Genomic DNA, 18,752 nt, shown 5'->3' on the forward strand with positions numbered 1-18,752 from the left:
CTCTTTGACCCATCACGTTTTTTCAGATAAATGGATGATAAAAATAGATTTCTTTTTTTAACTGCCGGCCGCTATTTTTAAAACAAACATTCTATTTATTTCTTCTTAATAAACCCAGAAACTAGTTAAAAATTTGCAAAAAAAATAAAAAAAATCCTTCAGAGGAAATTCAGGTTCTAATCACCTCCATTTTTAGGGTGGAGTTTTGTTAAATATCTTTTGTTGTTTTTACATTGGATTGTTCCGAGTCATTATTTTTACTTATTTGGCAGACCTGGGAGCTCTATTAGCTGGAGAAAAAACCCCAATCATGTTGCAGGGGCGCTGATAAGGCTAGTTTCACACTTGCGTTGAATGGCATCCGTTGCATTGCGTTGTGTGATGGATGCAACGGATCGTACAAAACAACGGAAAGCTTTTTTTTTTTTTTTTTTTTCTTTACAGTTTTACTGGCAGCAGACTATTGTGAACGATCAGCTGATCACCCGGCGGCCGGGCGCTTAGCTGAGCGCTCTCACAAGACGGCGGCCGGGCGCTCAGCTGAGCGCTCTCACAAGATGGCGGCCGGGCGCTCAGCTGAGCGCTCTCACAAGACGGTGGCCGGGCGCTCAGCTGAGCGCTCTCACATGCCGGCGGCCGGGCGCTCAGCTGAGCGCTCTCACATGCCGGCGGCAGGGTGATCAGCTGAGCGCTCTCACAAGACGGCGGCCGGGCGCTCAGCTGAGCGCTCTCACATGCCGGCGGCAGGGTGATCAGCTGAGCGCTCTCACAAGACGGCGGCCGGGCGCTCAGCTGAGCGCTCTCACAAGACGGTGGCCGGGCGCTCAGCTGAGCGCTCTCACATGCCGGCGGCCGGGCGCTCAGCTGAGCGCTCTCACATGCCGGCGGCAGGGTGATCAGCTGAGCGCTCTCACAAGACGGCGGCCGGGCGCTCAGCTGAGCGCTCTCACATGCCGGCGGCAGGGTGATCAGCTGAGCGCTCTCACATGCCAGCGGCAGGGTGATCAGCTGAGCGCTCTCACATGCCGGCTGCCGGGCGCTCAGCTGAACGTTCGGCCACCGAGAAACAAAATAAAGTTTCTGTGATTTAAAAAAAAAAAAAAAAAAAGAGCATGCGCAGTGAAAAATAAAGGTTTCCACCACTCAAAAAAAGTTACATGCTGCGTTCCCTCTGGCGCTATCATGCTGATTCTATACATACCTTTAGTTGTGAGATCGGCTGTATAGTTTCTGAAATACAGGCAAGTAAAGTTTGTGAAACGCACTGTTATCTGAGTGATAGCAGCTACAGAATATCTAATAAGTGGGTTGGGTTTTGCTAGTTATTCCTACTCCTGTCTGCTGCCTGGTCTTCCTCCCCTTGTCTCTGTTATTATAAGGGGGAGGAAGGACGGGGGGGGGGAGGAAGGACAGGCAGAAGACAGGGGTGGGAATAACTAGCAAAACCCAACCCACCTATTAGATATTCTGTAGCTGCTATCAATCAGATAACAGTGCATTTCACAAACTTTACTTGCCTGTCTTTCAGAAACTATAACTATACATCCGAGCTCACAACTACAGGTATGTATAGAATCAGCACGATAACGCCAGTATAGCACTGACTTTAGTTTACATATGAAAATCCTGGTGGTTGGTTCTCTTTAAACAACTGGAATTAGTTTTGTCTGATTCCGGCTGTTGTACAGCCACTGCCATGCATTTAGGCTATGTGCCCACGTTGCGTTCTGTCCCTGCAGAAATTTCTGCAGCGATTTGAACAGCATATGTGCGCTTCAAATCGCTGCAGAAACAGTCCGTATTGAAAAGCCGATATCATGCGCTCTGGATGCAGCCTCTCCCATAGACAGAGCGGGGGCTGCATACAAAGCGCATGAAAGAAGTGACATATTGCTTTTTAGAATGCAGCACTTCGACAGCAGCTGAAGCGCTGCGTTCTAATACACCACGTGGGCATGGATTAGGCACAATCTTCATAGATTGTGCTGGGGACGCAGGACGCAGCGTAACTGCATGAAAATACGCTACGTGGGCACAAAGCCTTATGCTGTAAAGGAAAGACAGATGGTTGCAAGGGGTTAAAGGATTGTTCCCAAATTATGTTTATCATAGGATAATCGATAACTTGCTGAAACTCCTGGAGACTCTGAGCACTCGATTTTTTCCATCAGTCCCATAGACAGTGAATTGAGTGGAAGTTGAGCATTAAAGACCGGGCCCTACAAAGCTCTGTTCTCAGGAACGGTGTCCAGTGGATAGGTGATACTTTTTATCTATGGTATAATCCCTTTAAAGGGAATCTGTCACCAGGTTTTTGCCACCTAATCCGAGAGCAGAATAACGTAGGGGCAGAGATCCTGATTAGAGTTGAGCGGATTGTTCATAATCCGGGTCCGGCGGATCCGTCGCGGGTTGTTAAAGAAGTCCGGAATCCGGACCCATGTAAGTCAATGGGGAGCGGATCCGGCAAGAGAAAGAGAGAGGGAGGAAGAGAGGGAGAGAAGAAAAAAAAAATAAAATAAATAATAATAATAATAATATATCCCGAACCCGGATCGTGCAGTCGGATTCCCGGGTCCAGGCCGGATCCGGATCGGACCCTGAAACTACGCGGATCTGGACTTTTACAGTTCTGGTCCGCTCAACACTAATCCTGATTCAAGCGGTGTAGTTTTGATAAAATCACAGGTTAATCAGCAGTAGTTTATCATTACAGGACTACTTGTTGTGCTGCAGGTAGTCCAGTATATTTATGAGCTCTGTATAACTGCTAGATCTGCAGCAGAGAAAACATTGATTTTATCAAAATGACAGCAAACAGCTCAGTAAGTGACACATCACTGGAATCAGGGGCTCTGTCTCTACATTATGCTGCTCTCAGATGGGGGAGCAAAAACTTGGTGACAGATTCCCTTTAAGGAGAAGCTTCTCTGAAACACTCAAGGCATCTAAAGTACTTCTTATACCGTCTTATGATATGGAATCACTTTCCTGTTCCGCATTGCAGCCGCTGTAGATCAGACGTGTGTCTCTCAGTAATGTCTGGCTCTTTATGGCGGTATATACGGTATATATCGTGCACATTACTTCTTGTATCCACTTATTCAGGCTGCATGAAGCATTACCGGGCGGATCTGCAGCCGCCGTCCTTTCTGCATTATTATAGGTGCCTCTGCATAGAGGGATGCAGACAGCAGGATATCGTATAATGGAGATTTCCTGCACTTTTCTATTAATTGACACTAAAAAGGTTTTATGACTTAATTAAATAGCAATAGCCGGTATAGAAGCTGAAGTCCGGATCACCGGCTATGTGCAGCCATCAACAGGGCTAAAGGGCACTGTGGGGCATTGATGGTGAAATCTCTTGGTATTTTTCATGCCGTCCCATGAATGCCCCGCAGGGAGATGCTTCTATGCCCATTCAGCGGTGTTTATAGGCAGGCAGCAGAGTGCTGTGTTCCCCGCTCTACACCACCCTGTTTTGCCAATTTTGTGCAAGGTGGGTTCATCAGTTTTAGAAAAGGATCCAAAACCAATATGAATGAGGGTCTGCAGCAGCTGAGGTGTAATACCGTATGATGTTCTGCAGCAGCTGAGATGCATATTATGTTTTACAGCAGCTTAGGTGCATATTCGGATATTTTGCAGCAACTGAGGTGTAATATGATGTTCTTCAGCAGCTGAGATGCATAATATGAGGTTCTGCAGCAGCTTCGATGCATACTATGATGTTCTGCAGCAGCTGAGATGCATATTATCATGTTCTGCAGCAGCTGAGATGCATATTATAGTGTTCTGCAGCAGCTGAGATGCATATTATAGTGTTCTGTAGCAGCTGAGATGTATAATATGATCTGCAGCAGCTCAAATGCATAATATGATATTCTGCAGCAGCTGAGATGTATATTATAGTGTTCTGCAGCAGCACAGGTGCATCTTATGTTCTTCATCAACTGATGTGCATATTATGATGTTCTGCAGCACCTGAGATGCATAATATGTTCTGCAGCAGCTGAGATGCATAATATGTTCTGCAGCAGCTGAGATGCATAATATGTTCTGCAGCAGCTGAGATGCATATTATAGTGTTCTGCAGCAGCTGAGATGCATATTATAGTGTTCTGTAGCAGCTGAGATGTATAATATGATCTGCAGCAGCTCAAATGCATAATATGATATTCTGCAGCAGCTGAGATGTATATTATAGTGTTCTGCAGCAGCACAGGTGCATCTTATGTTCTTCATCAACTGATGTGCATATTATGATGTTCTGCAGCACCTGAGATGCATAATATGTTCTGCAGCACCTGAGATGCATAATATGTTCTGCAGCAGCTGAGATGCATAATATGTTCTGCAGCAGCTGAGATGCATATTATAGTGTTCTGCAGCAGCTGAGATGCATATTATAGTGTTCTGCAGCAGCTGAGATGCATATTATAGTGTTCTGCAGCAGCTGAAATGCATATTATAGTGTTCTGCAGCAGCTCAGATGCATATTATAGTGTTCTGCAGCAGCTGAGATGCATATTATAGTGTTCTGCAGCAGCTGAAATGCATATTATAGTGTTCTGCAGCAGCTGAGATGCATATTATAGTGTTCTGCAGCAGCTGAGATGCATATTATAGTGTTCTGCAGCAGCTGAAATGCATATTATAGTGTTCTGCAGCAGCTGAGATGCATATTATAGTGTTCTGCAGCAGCTGAGATGCATATTATGCTGTTCTGCAGGATGAGAGTAGTGTATTATGAGGTTGTGTAGCAGTTCGATCCTATACTGTGAAGTTCCGCAGTAGTTTATTATGAGGTTCTTTACTATCTGTGCTATATATGATGAGTGAGGTTCTGCAGCAGCAGAATAGTGTATTGAGAGGTTTGCTGGTAGGCACGAGAAGATGGAGAATCTCGCCAGGTGAATAGTATATAAAGTTGCTGCAGAACATCTTTTAAATTAAAGTGAATTTACACATCTTTGCTAATTTCTCATCAATTCAGGACGGCTGCTTTGTCCTAGGAGCAGGTGCGCAGCGATCCAGGAGCGGAGGGTAGGGGGCGCTGCACTGTGAGGCCATTGACGTGTATTATACAGGTAACGAGGGATAACTGATGCAGAAGTGTCCGGCCAGACGCCATGACCAGCATCCCGTCCTGCGGTGATGAAGACTCTGACCGATGATTTCCTTTATGACTAATGCCATTATAGACAGTAGATAACCGCAGGCTAGGAGGATTATAAAATAAAGGGCAATCCCAGCCGCCGCTGCTGGAAGTGTATGAGACGAGCTGGTACGATGACCCTTCTCCTTTAAGAAGCCTTAAACAACCCTATAAATCCATCAGTTATCCGGATGTGATTTCCTATGTCAGGATGAGATTATGGGTATCAGGCGGGGAATAATGTCTGCGACCTGCAGCCCCTTAATACTCGCTCTAATGATACAAGTGACTGTAATGACTCATCCTATTGCTGGAGAGATTTGGAAGCAGATTTCACAGCGGTGCGTCTGTCATACGGGCAAAGCCGGTATCTGCCATTGTCACATCACGTCATGTGACCCAGGACCGCCAGCGCCAGGTTCATCCGGACCCCAGAGTGACCGTCCCTGTGGCCCCATCTTTGCTTTTGATATTCCCCCACCCCCCTCCTCACCTTTCTAGAGCTATAACTTCTTTATTCTTCTTTCGATAGAGAAATATCTGGGCCTGATATCTGCAGAATGATCTGTAGTTTTTATTGGCATCTACCGAGCACCCGAGCATAGTAGTGCCCGCTCATCACTAGTTACGAGTACTGAGCACCCGAGCATGGTAGTGCCCGCTCATCACTAGTTATGAGTACTGAGCATGGTAGTGCCTGCTCATCACTAGTTACGAGTACCGAGCACCCGAGCATGGTAGTGCCCGCTCATCACTAGTTACCAGTACTGATCACCCGAGCATGGTAGTGCCCGCTCATCACTAGTTACCAGTACTGAGCACCCAAGCATGGTAGTGCCCGCTCATCACTAGTTACGAGTACAGAGCACCCGAGCATGGTAGTGCCCGCTCATCACTAGTTACGAGTACTGAGCACCTGAGCATGGTAGTGCCCGCTCATCACTAGTTACGAGTACTGAGCACCTGAGCATGGTAGTGTCCGCTCATCACTAGTTACCAGTACTGAGCACCCGAGCATGGTAGTGCCCGCTCATCACTAGTTACGAGTACTGAGCACCCGAGCATGGTAGTGCCCGCTCATCACTAGTTACGAGTACTGAGCACCCGAGCATGGTAGTGCCCGCTCATCACTAGTTACGAGTACTGAGCACCTGAGCATGGTACTGCCCGCTCATCACTAGTTACGAGTACTGAGCACCTGAGCATGGTAGTGTCCGCTCATCACTAGTTACGAGTACAGAGCACCCGAGCATGGTAGTGCCCGCTCATCACTAGTTACGAGTACTGAGCACCCGAGCATGGTAGTGCCCGCTCATCACTAGTTACGAGTACTGAGCACCCGAGCATAGTAGTGTGCCCGCTCATCACTAGTTACGAGTACTGAGCACCTGAGCTCATCACTAGTGACCACCATTTGCCTTCAGCGGTTCTTTTAGATACATTTGTCACTTGTACACAGTTTTTGAATGAACACAGTAAAAGGTTCTTCCAAACTCCTTGGAGAACTGACCCCAGATCTTCTGTGTGTAAGGCTTGTGCAGATCCTTCTGTCTGCATTGTGATTGGTGATGTACGGTTCAGCATTGTGCTTGGTGATGTACGGCTCGGCATTGTGCTTGGTGATGTACAGCTTGATATTGTGCTTGGTGATATACGGCTCGGCATTGTGCTTGGTGATGTACGGCTCGGTATTGTGCTTGGTGATGTACGGCTCGGCATTGTGCTTGGTGATGTACGGCTCGGCATTGTGCTTGGTGGTGTACAGCTCGACATTGTGCTTGGTGGTGTACAGCTCGACATTGTGCTTGGTGATGTAGGGCTCGGCATTGTGCTTGGTGATGTACGTCTCGGCATTGTGCTTGGTGGTGTACAGCTCGACATTGTGCTTGGTGATGTATGTCTCGGCATTGTGCTTGGTGGTGTACAGCTCGGCATTGCGCTTGGTGATGTACGGCTCGGCATTGTGCTTGGTGGTGTACAGCTCGACATTGTGCTTGGTGGTGTACAGCTCGACATTGTGCTTGGTGATGTACGGCTCAGCATTGTGCTTGGTGATGTACGGCTCAGCATTGTGCTTGGTGATGTGTGGCTCAGCATTGTACTTGGTGATGTACGGCTCAGCATTGTACTTGGTGATGTACGGCTCGGCATTGTTCTTGGTGATGTATGGCTCGGCATTGTGCTTGGTGATGTACGGCTCGGCATTGTGCTTGGTGATGTACGGCTCGGCATTGTGCTTGGTGATGTACGGCTCGGCATTGTGCTTGGTGATGTACGGCTCGGCATTGTGCTTGGTGATGTACGGCTCTGCATTGTGCTTGGTGATGTACGGCTCGGCATTGTGCTTGATGTACGGCTCGGCATTGTACTTGGTGATGTACGGCTCGGCATTGTGCTTGGTGATGTACGGCTCGGCATTGTGCTTGGTGATGTACGGCTCGGCATTGTGCTTGGTGATGTACGGCTCGGCATTGTGCTTGGTGATGTACGGCTCGGCATTGTGCTTGGTGATGTACGGCTCAGCATTGTGCTTGGTGATGTACGGCTCGGCATTGTTCTTGGTGATGTATGGCTCGGCATTGTGCTTGGTGATGTACGGCTCGGCATTGTGCTTGGTGATGTACGGCTCAGCATTGTGCTTGGTGATGTACGGCTCGGCATTGTGCTTGGTGATGTACGGCTCGGCATTGAGCTTGGTGACGTGCTGCTCGGCTATGAAGGTCCCGGCGGGTGAAGTGTTTGGGCTGATGTTACCAGAGGAAATCTTGACTCTGTAGTTATGGAGTCAGTGGAGTGTATGGGTAGTGTGGTTGGCACTAATATGTAGTACTGCGACTGTCATTATGGAGGCACTATGTCCACTGTTACAGCTGGTAACTGTTATGGAGCACTTTGGCTTTCCTGGGGAAACTGGTGGTTCGTGATTTTCAGGGTGGATTTGGAGCAGAGCTACCTTTTTATGGAGGAGGCGAGAAACCTGTGCACTCTCCGGATTCCAAGCCACTTGTGCGTTTTGCAGCCGGCCGCGCTATCATAGGAAGCAGCCGGCCTCAGCCCCCAGTTGCAGTGAAGCCACCAGCTGTGTCTGGCCCAGGCTATAGTTGTTTGAGGATCAGTAAACTGGTTTTGCTTATCTGGAGGAAGCTTCGGGAGCCTGGATTCCATCCAGATGGGCTAAACTGTTCACATTAGCAATTACACATTCTTGATGTCAAATGTCTGCTTATTAGCAGAACCCTTTGCCCCATTTTTTTGCTACGGAGTCTCCCAGCAGCACCGAATATTCCAGATAAGCTGATCATGAACACATTGTACTTCTTTCTATATAAATAAATGTATAACAAAAAAGTTCTGAAACTTTGAGCCTGATTCACTAAATATTATATTGTGCTACTCGCCTGTGGGAAAACACTTCTCTGGAGCAGGACACAGTATGACAGATTTAAGGGTTCGCTCACATGGGCGTATAACATGGCCGAATGCTATCCTGTGTTAAATTACGTAGTGTCAACAGTGGAATATTAATTAATTAATAATAATTTTATTCATTTATATAGCACTATTAATTCCACAGCGCTTTACATACATTGGCAACACTGTCCCCATTGGGGCTCACAATGTAGAGTCCATATCTGTATGTCTTTGGAGTGTGGGAGGAAACCGGAGAACCTGGAGGAAACCCACGCAAACACGGGGAGAACATACAAACTCCTTACAGATGTTGTCCTTGGTGGGATTTGAACCCAGGACCCCAGCGCTGCAAGACTGCAGTGCTAACCACTGAGCCACCACAAGACTGCAGTGCTGACCACTGAGCCACCACAAGACTGCAGTGCTAACCACTGAGCAACCACAGGACTGCAGTGCTGACCACTGAGCCACCATAAGACTGAAGTGCTAACCACTGAGCCACCACAGGACTGCAGTGCTGACCACTGAGCCATCATAAGACTGCAGTGCTGACCACTGAGCCACCGTGCCACCCGTCTTTTCAATTTTGTGTTGAACATTTTTCTAAAATTGTTCCACAATTTTTAGACTAAAGGGGGCTTTACACGCTACGATATCGTTAATGTTTTGTCGTCGGGGTCAAGTTGTTAGTGACGCACATCCGGCGTCATTAACAATATCGCAGCGTGTGACACTGACCAGCGACCTTAAGCGACCTCAAAAATGGTGAAAATCGTTCACCATGTAGAGGTCATCCCAAAACCAAAAATCGGTAATGGTTAATTATCGATGTTGTTCGTCGCTCCTGCGGCAGCACACATCGCTGTGTGTGACCCCGCAGGAGCGAGGAACGTCTCCTTACCTGACGCAATGCGAAAGGAAGGAGGTGGGCGGGATGTTACGTCCCGCTCATCTCCGCCCCTCCGCTTTGATTGGGCGGCCGCTTAGTGACGTCGCGGTGACGTCGCTGTGATGCCGAACGTCCCTCCCCCTTGAAGGAGGGATTGTTCGGCAGTCTCAGCGACGACGCCGACCAGGTAAGTATGTGTGATGCTGCCGTAGCGATAATGTTCGCGACGGCAGTGATCACAAACAATCGCATGCGCGACGGGGGCGGGTACTTACACGCTCGCTATCGCTACAAATTGCTAGTGATATCGCTACCGTGTAAAGCCCCCTTTTAGTTGTTCGCAAGTTGATGGACCTCCGACCATCTTTGCTCCTGAGAGACTCTGCCTCTCTAACATCTTTTTACACACAATCATGTGACTTAGCTGAAAATTGATCCTTCATCTGTTTTTCATTAGTCCCACTTACTTTGGCTAACCATATCCCAACATTTTTGATATTTATTGCTGCCATCAACTTTACAGACAGCAAGCAGACATCTTAATAATGGTGAGAAATTTAAACACAACAAGTGGCAGAAGTTTTCATAGGACATTGACTTCCAGCACAGGTACATGTATATGGGTTTGTCCTAACTCCACCCATTTTCCTGTAAGCTCCTCCCTTTCCCAGTTTTGAGGATTTACCCTGTCCGTTGGCAACTGGGATGATTTATAAGAATGAAAGGCTTATGGGACCAGCTGTGAAGCCGCTCGGTGACTTTATAACCAAATGTCGGGGGGATTACAGCAGATGGAATGTTAAGTAATCAGAATCCCAGGAGCAAAGAATGTAAAAGAAAAGAAATAAAAGGCTCATACCGGACGAGAGCCGAAAAATAGATAAATAGGGCCGACAGAACGGCCGAGGGTCTGCATTATATGGGGAGAGGACCCGAATTTGTATAAATGTCTGGGGTCCTGGGCTTTGCTGGATGCACGGTAGTCTACAGCAGTGCCGCTCCCTGCTAGTGTATGCGCTTCCATATGTCATCTGCTAGAAGAGGCATCGTATGAGATCAGAGACATGAAACACATTGTTGTCCTATTGTGGTTTCATACAGGTTGGGCTGAATTCAGGCCCCATAGTCCCATAGTGAATGGAGCCATAGTGAGCATGTGCGACCACCTCTCCTATAGACAATGAATGGAGCAGTACTGAGCGTGTGCGACCACCGCTCTTATAGACAGTGACTGGAGCAGTAGTGAGTATGTGCAACCACCACTCCTATAGACAGTGACTGGAGCAGTAGTGAGTATGTGCAACCACCACTCCTATAGACAGTGAATGGAGCAGTACTGTGCGTGTACGACCACCACTCCTATGGACAGTGACTGGAGCGGTACTGAGCGTGAACAACCACCAATCCTATAGACAGTGAATGGAGCAGTGGAACAGGACTGAGCTTGTATGGCCACCACTCCTATGGACAGTGAATGGAGCAATACTAAACATGTGTGACCTCCACTCCTATAGACAGTGACTGGAGCAGGACTGAGCATGTATGACCACCACTCCTATAGACAGTGAATGGCTTAGTAGCGAGCGTGTGTGATCACAACTCCTATAGGCAGTGAATTGAACAGTACTAAGCATGTGCAACCACCACTCCTATAGACAGTAACTGGAGTGGTACTGAGCCTGAATGACCACCCCTCCTGTAGACAGTGACTGGAGCAGGACTGCGCGTGTGCGACCACCACTCTTATAGACAGTGACTGGAGCAGGACTGAGCATGTGCGACCACCGCTCCTATAGACAGTGACTGGAGCAGGACTGCGCGTGTGCGACCACCGCTCCTATAGACAGTGACTGGAGCAGGACTGCGCGTGTGCGACCACCGCTCCTATAGACAGTGACTGGAGCAGGACTGCGCGTGTGCGACCACCGCTCCTATAGACAGTGACTGGAGCAGGACTGCGCGTGTGCGACCACCGCTCCTATAGACAGTGACTGGAGCAGGACTGAGCATGTGCGACCACCGCTCCTATAGACAGTGACTGGAGCAGTAGTGAGCATGTGCGACCACCGCTCCTATAGACAGTGACTGGAGCAGTGGAACAGGGCTGAGCTTGTATGGCCACCACTCCTACGGACAGTGAATGGAGCAATACTAAGCATGTGTGACCTCCACTCCTATAGACAGTGACTGGAGCAGGACTGAGCATGTGTAACCACCACTCCTATAGACAGTGAATGGCTCAGTAGCGAGCGTGTGTGATCACAACTCCTATAGGCAGTGAAGTGAGCAGTACTAAGCATGTGCAACCACCACTCCTATAGACAGTAACTGGAGTGGTACTGAGCCTGAATGACCACTACTCCTTTAGACAGTGACTGGAGCAGTAGTGAGCGTGTGCGACCATCGCTCCTATAGACAGTGAATTGAGCAGTAGTGAGCATGTGCAACCACCACTCGTATAGACAGTTAATGGAGCAGTAGTGAGCATGACCTGTGTGTCCCCCATAGATACAGACTACAAACACGGTGTCGTATGGTCCTACAGTCGTCTGTTCCTGTATCTTCTGATCAATTCCATACAATGGATGCGGATGACGATGGAAGAGAGTAACAGATGTTTGTAGTCTGTTACCATGGAGACATATGGGACTGTATAAGTGCTGTATACAAAAAAATGACACGACTATTTTGTAACCATTGCTTCACATTTTTTCATTTTGGATAGTGTATCAATAAAATGATTGTTTGCAAAAGTGTACATACCCTTTTAATGATCACATCAGATAAATATCCTTCTAGCTGAGATATTATTTAAAGGATGATGATGAGATAGATTATTTTGTGTGTTTTTTTGTTTTTTTTTTAATCTCGGGATTAATGATATTGATGGGGTCATTATTGCGCGGCGCTGTGTTTGGCTGCGGCTCTTGGATAGGCAGCAACCATTGATTTCAGTAAGTGCGAGTGAGATGCATTATGACATTTGTGTCCATAATCAATTATTAATGGCGTCACAGGAATCCTTCCCGAATGCACAGTCCATCCTGATCCAGCCGGGATGAAGTCGCTTGCAGGGGGGGGAACGCGACGCTCCTGCTGTCTTCTGTATAGTATCCTTATTGATGGGGTTATAACATGGGTGGGCTGTGGCTTTGTGCGCAGGAAAGTCACATTATAGATTATATTGACTTTCCAATGTATCTTATGATGGCAAATACAACTTTCTGCCATGTTCTGCCTACAGCCTCTGCGCAGAACTATGCATCTCCATGGTAACAGACTACAAACAGACCTGTGTAGTCAGATTCTACAGTTGCTCTCCCTGCTGTCACCTCTGTTTTTGCCATAACACACAATGCATGTTAGGAAGGAGTAAGGGAAAGATAGACGGGAGTATAAGATCAGACTACACAGGTTTGTTTGTAGTCTGTTACCATGGAGACACATAGGAATGTACAGGAGCTGTAGACACATGGTAAGACGTTTTTAATTAACATTATTGCAAAATTGCTTGACCCAGGGAGTATATTTATTGTGGGAAGTAGATGTTTCACCCATCCATTCCAAAAGGGTGGGGGCCGGGGGGGGGGGGCGAGGATATAAAATCTTACGCTTTTGTAATGTCATTTTTTATTGACTTCCCACAGGTCAAGTGTGAGGGCCCGAAGCTGGTCCCGTTCTTCAAGGCCACCTGCGTGTACTTCGTCCTGTGGTTACCGACCTCCAGCCCGTCCTGGTTCAGCGCGCTCATCAAGTGTCTACCTATATTCTGCCTCTGGGTTTTCCTTCTGGCCCACGGGGTCAATTTCCTAGTCAGCCATCGCAGTGCCAAGAGGATCTTTGCAGGATTAATATTCTCGGCGGTGGGAGATGCCTTCCTGATATGGCAGGAACAGGGTTACTTTGTTCATGGTGAGTGAAGCACGGAAAACGTCTTTTGTCCGCCGGACGCGCTGCTCTCGTGACCACGATATAATGGTTCTCAGTGCGACGCCGGGGCGGCAATAACCGAAACCCAACACGTCCCAGAATGTCAGGGTCTCATTCCAAGAGCGATCCCAGAACGCAGAAATACTATACTGTTATCAGCCAGGGGGATTTTAGCGGATTTAAAGGGGTCTTTTTATTAATGGGCCCACTTACGAAAAACCTGCTTCTCTTCCATACTTCTGCCAGCATGGCAAGGGAAGCAGAGGGGTCCGACAGATGGGTACGTTTTGTTTTTTTTATTCCAGCACCGCCATTGGCCCATTAATACAATGTTTATTAGTTTTGGACATCTATAATTAGCATAAGTCATAAGGCATGCAAATGAGCTCTCTGCTCCTGGAGGAAGAAAGACGGCTCGTTAGTGCCACCTACAGGAGGAAGAAAGGCGGCTCGTTAGCACCACCTACCACAGGAAGAAAGGCGACTCGTTAGCACCACCTACCGGAGGAAGAAAGACGGCTCGTTAGCGCCACCTACTGGAGGAAGAAAGGCGGCTCGTTAGCGCCACCTACTGGAGGAAGAAAGACGGCTCGTTAGCGCCACCTACGGGAGGAAGAAAGACGGCTCGTTAGCACCACCTACTGGAGGAAGAAACACGGCTCGTTAGGACCACCTACTGCAGGAAGAAAGACGGCTCGTTAGTACCACCTACTGGAGGAAGAAAGGCGGCTCGTTAGCACCACCTACTGGAGGAAGAAAGACGGCTCGTTAGTACCACCTACTGCAAGAAGAAAGGCGGCTCGTTAGTACCACCTACTGCAGGAAGAAAGACGGCTCGTTAGTACCACCTACTGCAGGAAGAAAGACGGCTCGTTAGTACCACCTACTGGAGGAAGAAAGGCGGCTCGTTAGCGCCACCTACAGGAGGAAGAAAGACGGCTCGTTAGCGCCACCTACCGGAGGAAGAAAGACGGCTCGTTAGCGCCACCTACTGGTGGAAGAAAGACAGCTCGTTAGCGCCACCTACTGGAGGAAGAAAGGCGGCTCGTTAGCACCACCTACTGGAGGAAGAAAGGCGGCTCGTTAGCACCACCTACTGGAGGAAGAAAGACGGCTCGTTAGCGCCACCTACTGGAGGAAGAAAGACGGCTCGTTAGCGCCACCTACTGGTGGAAGAAAGACTGCTCGTTAGTGCCACCTACTGGAGGAAGAAAGACGGCTCGTTAGCGCCACCTACTGGTGGAAGAAAGACAGCTCGTTAGCGCCACCTACTGGAGGAAGAAAGGCGGCTCGTTAGCACCACCTACTGGAGGAAGAAAGGCGGCTCGTTAGCACCACCTACTGGAGGAAGAAAGGCGGCTCGTTAGCACCACCTACTGGAGGAAGAAAGGCGGCTCGTTAGCACCACCTACTGGAGGAAGAAAGACGGCTCGTTAGCGCCACCTACTGGAGGAAGAAAGGCGGCTCGTTAGCACCACCTACTGGAGGAAGAAAGACGTCTCGTTAGCGCCACCTACTGGAGGAAGAAAGGCGGCTCGTTAGCACCACCTACTGGAGGAAGAAAGGCGGCTCGTTAGTGCCACCTACTGGTGGAAGAAAGACTGCTCGTTAGTGCCACCTACTGGAGGAAGAAAGACGGCTCGTTAGCGCCACCTACTGGTGGAAGAAAGGCGGCTCGTTAGCGCCACCTACTGGAGGAAGAAAGGCGGCTCGTTAGCGCCACCTACTGGAGGAAGAAAGGTGGCTCGTTAGCGCCACCTACCGGAGGAAGAAAGGCGGCTCGTTAGCGCCACCTACCGGAGGAAGAAAGACGGCTCGTTAGCGCCACCTACCGGAGGAAGAAAGGCGGCTCGTTAGCGCCACCTACCGGAGGAAGAGAGACGTCTCGTTAGCGCCACCTACCGGAGGAAGAGAGACGTCTCGTTAGCGCCACCTACCGGAGGAAGAAAGGCGGCTCGTTAGCAACACCTACTGGAGGACGAAAGACGGCTCGTTAGCGCCACCTACTGGAGGAAGAAAGACGGCTTGTTAGCGCCACCTACTGGAGGAAGCTACCCTGTACGTCAGTGTCCGATCCTTAACAGGTCTTCTTGAAGTCAGGATGATTAAATAAACCAGAGTTAAGTAAAAGTCACTTATTTGCAGGCAGTTGTTTCGGTGTTTTTGCCGCTCATCAGTGCAGAATTCAGCATTGGTCAACCGAGATCTAAGTTGGTGCAATATACTATATTTCTAATTGGAGGTATTTGCTATGTAGTATAGTTCTCCTGATTCACTGGCGCTTACCTCATTCGCAGGGCATTGCAACAGTCAGTGGGGCATTGGGATACTGTCAGTGGGGCATTGGGATACAGTCAGTGGGTAGAAAATATTAATTGGTGCCATACAAAGATTCCAACATATATCCCCCTTATTATTCTAGTCCTATGTGTTACCCCAATTAAGGAGCAAGAACAAATGTCAGTAAGGCGCAGTATACAAGTATATCCCTAAACAGTCCAATAGTCAAGGGTCCTACAGTCAAGATCCCTAAAAGCAGCACTTTTTTTACCCTAAATTAGTCGGTTCTGCACTGAGATATAATTCTGTATATACTGCCACTTCCTATATTAGTGAGGAGGCTGTCAACCTTCTACCCCTAATCGACCCGACGATTATATGTATAAATTAATTGTATTTCTATATACTACTTTTTGATGACCCCTGAAGAACCTTCTATTTGAAGGGGAAACGCGTCGGGTCGATTAGGGGTAGAAGGTTGACAGCCTCCTCACTAATATAGGAAGTGGCAGTATATACAGAATTATATCTCAGTGCAGAACCGACTAATTTAGGGTAAAAAAAGTGCTGCTTTTAGGGATCTTGACTGTAGGACCCTTGACTATTGGACTGTTTAGGGATATACTTGTATACTGCGCCTTACTGACATTTGTTCTTGCTCCTTAATTGGGGTAACACATAGGACTAGAATAATAAGGGGGATATATGTTGGAATATTTGTATGGCACCAATTAATATTTTCTATATAATGTGGAAGTGTTTTTAAATGCTTTTGTTAATAAAATTGATATTTTTTATATTAAGGAGTTTTTAGTCTGTGAACCAGTTTTGAGCTCTCCTTGTATTACATTTTTCGTGAGAAATACAGTCAGTGGGGCATTGGGAAACAGTCAGTGGGGCATTGGGAAACAGTCAGTGGGGCATTGGGATACAGTCAGTGGGGCATTGGGAAACAGTCAATGGGGCATTGGGAAACAGTCAGTGGGGCATTGGGAAACAGTCAGGGGCAGTGGGAAACAGTCAGTGGAGCAGTGGGAAACAGTCAGTGGGGCAGTGGAATACAGTGGAGCACTATGCTGCTGGTCTTAGTGACACTTTAGACCTATTAGGATCACTTTGCGGTCACCATCAAAATGGCTCCGCACTGTGATCCTAAACTTAATTCTCTTATCCCTTTGGACACACCCAGATCAGGAGGGGGAGGTGACATCACGCACAGGAGAGCAGAATCTGCCCACTTTTACTGCAGCTGTAAAGTGAGCTAGTGCTACAGTACTTCTACAGCAGGATTTCAGCAGCTGCTCCCCCTAGTGTTTAAGAGTGGAAATATCAAACTTTTAATTTTTTTTCTTATATTTTTCTCAATTAAAAATAAATATTATTTAAACATAACATTATATTAACACTTTATATTTATTCAGTTATTGATTTTTTTTTTTTTCTTTTACGACACCTTCCCTTTTAAAATGGGCCGATATTGACTTGTAGGATGGCTACCTCCAGACACTGGAAAGCCTCATTCCTTCCTCCTGGAACAGTGCTCATTTGCATACCTTTTTTTCCAAAAAGCATTACCTGGTGAAGTTTCCACACGGAGACACACTATAGCCCTAGAAAAGTTGCAGTAACTAACGGACGTGGAGGAGACCTCACTTTGCAACTTTTGGGGGGAAAAGTAGTTTATCACTGCATCATTTTCAGCCTTTTCTGCCATAAATGATATAGTGTCATTTAAAGGGGTCCCTAGAAACAATTTGTAGGTATTAGTATTTATGATCTTAGACCATAATTAGATTAAAACTGATAATAACAACTAAATCTGGAGAGTTAGCTGCAAATTATCCAGGAGTCTTGCCAGCGTCCATAGAGATCTACAGTCCTGGCGCTACGTATAGACCCATATAGGGGTCTTTCTTTAGTGTGGGCTGATAAAGATGCTAATTAGAGATTGTACTTAAAGGGGTTGTCCAAAATTGCAAAAAACATGGTGGCTTTCTTCCAGGAAAAGCTCCACACCTGTGCACATTCACTTCCATGGACAGGAGTGGTGCTGTTTTAGGAAGAAAGCTACCCCTTAAAACTCCTTTGTGATCCCCAGTGTCACCCCTCCTGACTATACTGTAGAGGAATAGGGTAAATGCAGGTCTATTACAGAATGTATACAGGGGCTTTATACTGTATGGTGGTGTCCTCCTTTGGAGCTCGGCTCGTCGTGGCTCTGTGCAGCGCTGGGAGATTTGCATTGCACATAGCCCTATAGTCTGGAAGCCACAAAGGCCTCATTCACTCCTCTCAGACACTAAATCCTTTTCTCACGTTTTTTTTTCTTTACCCCTCACCCATTTAGGGATATGAATGGCCATTGGGAAATATAATTGCTGGCGGCCTCTGTGCCCGGTATTTTATAGAGAGAGCGTTTTATAAACCTGCCCCTCCCCCCACGATGCATTTCAATACATTTCTCTGTTCTTCTCTTGAGTTTATTTTTCACTTTTTGCTCACGGTTTTGCAATAAAAGATCATGATTTATTGCTGTCTGTGAATGGAAACATTCTTTTACGTCCATCTAAGTGACACAGGTGCAAGTTTCATTACAAGATCGAGCTCTGATACACCTTAACAAGCCCTAACAATATGGCCTTTTAGAGCATAAGGAAGGCCCCTATTACCCAGAACAGAGAAGCTTTGTAGAGCGCAGCTCCGGAGGACTTGTGATCATACATGTCATGCAATTCCATGTGTGTCCTTCAGTGGGCGCTGTGCATCGATCAGCTGATTTCCAGCAGGTCTTCATTTATAGGAGTCATGCTGTGGAAAATCATCCAATTAAGTCCAGAAATATTTGGACAGTGGCAGAATCTTCGTGATTTCAGCTCTGCAGGCCGATATTTTTAGTTTAAAAATGAAACAGCTGAGATGCAATTGAAATATAGACTTTCAGGTTTAATTAAAGGGGTTGAACAAAAATATCCTGTGAAATGTTTAGGAATTACAGTCATTTTTCTACAAAGATTCCTCATTTCAGGGGCGCAAAAGTAATTGGACAAAGTAGCTTTACTATAAATAAAATGTTCATTTTTA

At 47.2% G+C, this 18,752-nt stretch overlaps 1 protein-coding gene across 1 annotated transcript in view; it reads left to right on the forward strand.

Moving 5' to 3' along the window:
- TMEM86A (transmembrane protein 86A) overlaps positions 1-18,752 on the forward strand; it is a 41,003-nt gene that overhangs the window by 17,510 nt on the left and 4,741 nt on the right. Inside the window, exon 2 of the mRNA XM_075325543.1 lies at positions 13,109-13,373. Coding sequence (XP_075181658.1) covers positions 13,109-13,373 — 265 coding nt within the window. The remainder of the gene's footprint in view (positions 1-13,108; positions 13,374-18,752) is intronic.

This window comes from Anomaloglossus baeobatrachus, chromosome 10 (assembly GCF_048569485.1).
Source record: "Anomaloglossus baeobatrachus isolate aAnoBae1 chromosome 10, aAnoBae1.hap1, whole genome shotgun sequence".
In the NCBI taxonomy this organism is placed as follows: Eukaryota; Metazoa; Chordata; class Amphibia; order Anura; family Aromobatidae; genus Anomaloglossus; species Anomaloglossus baeobatrachus.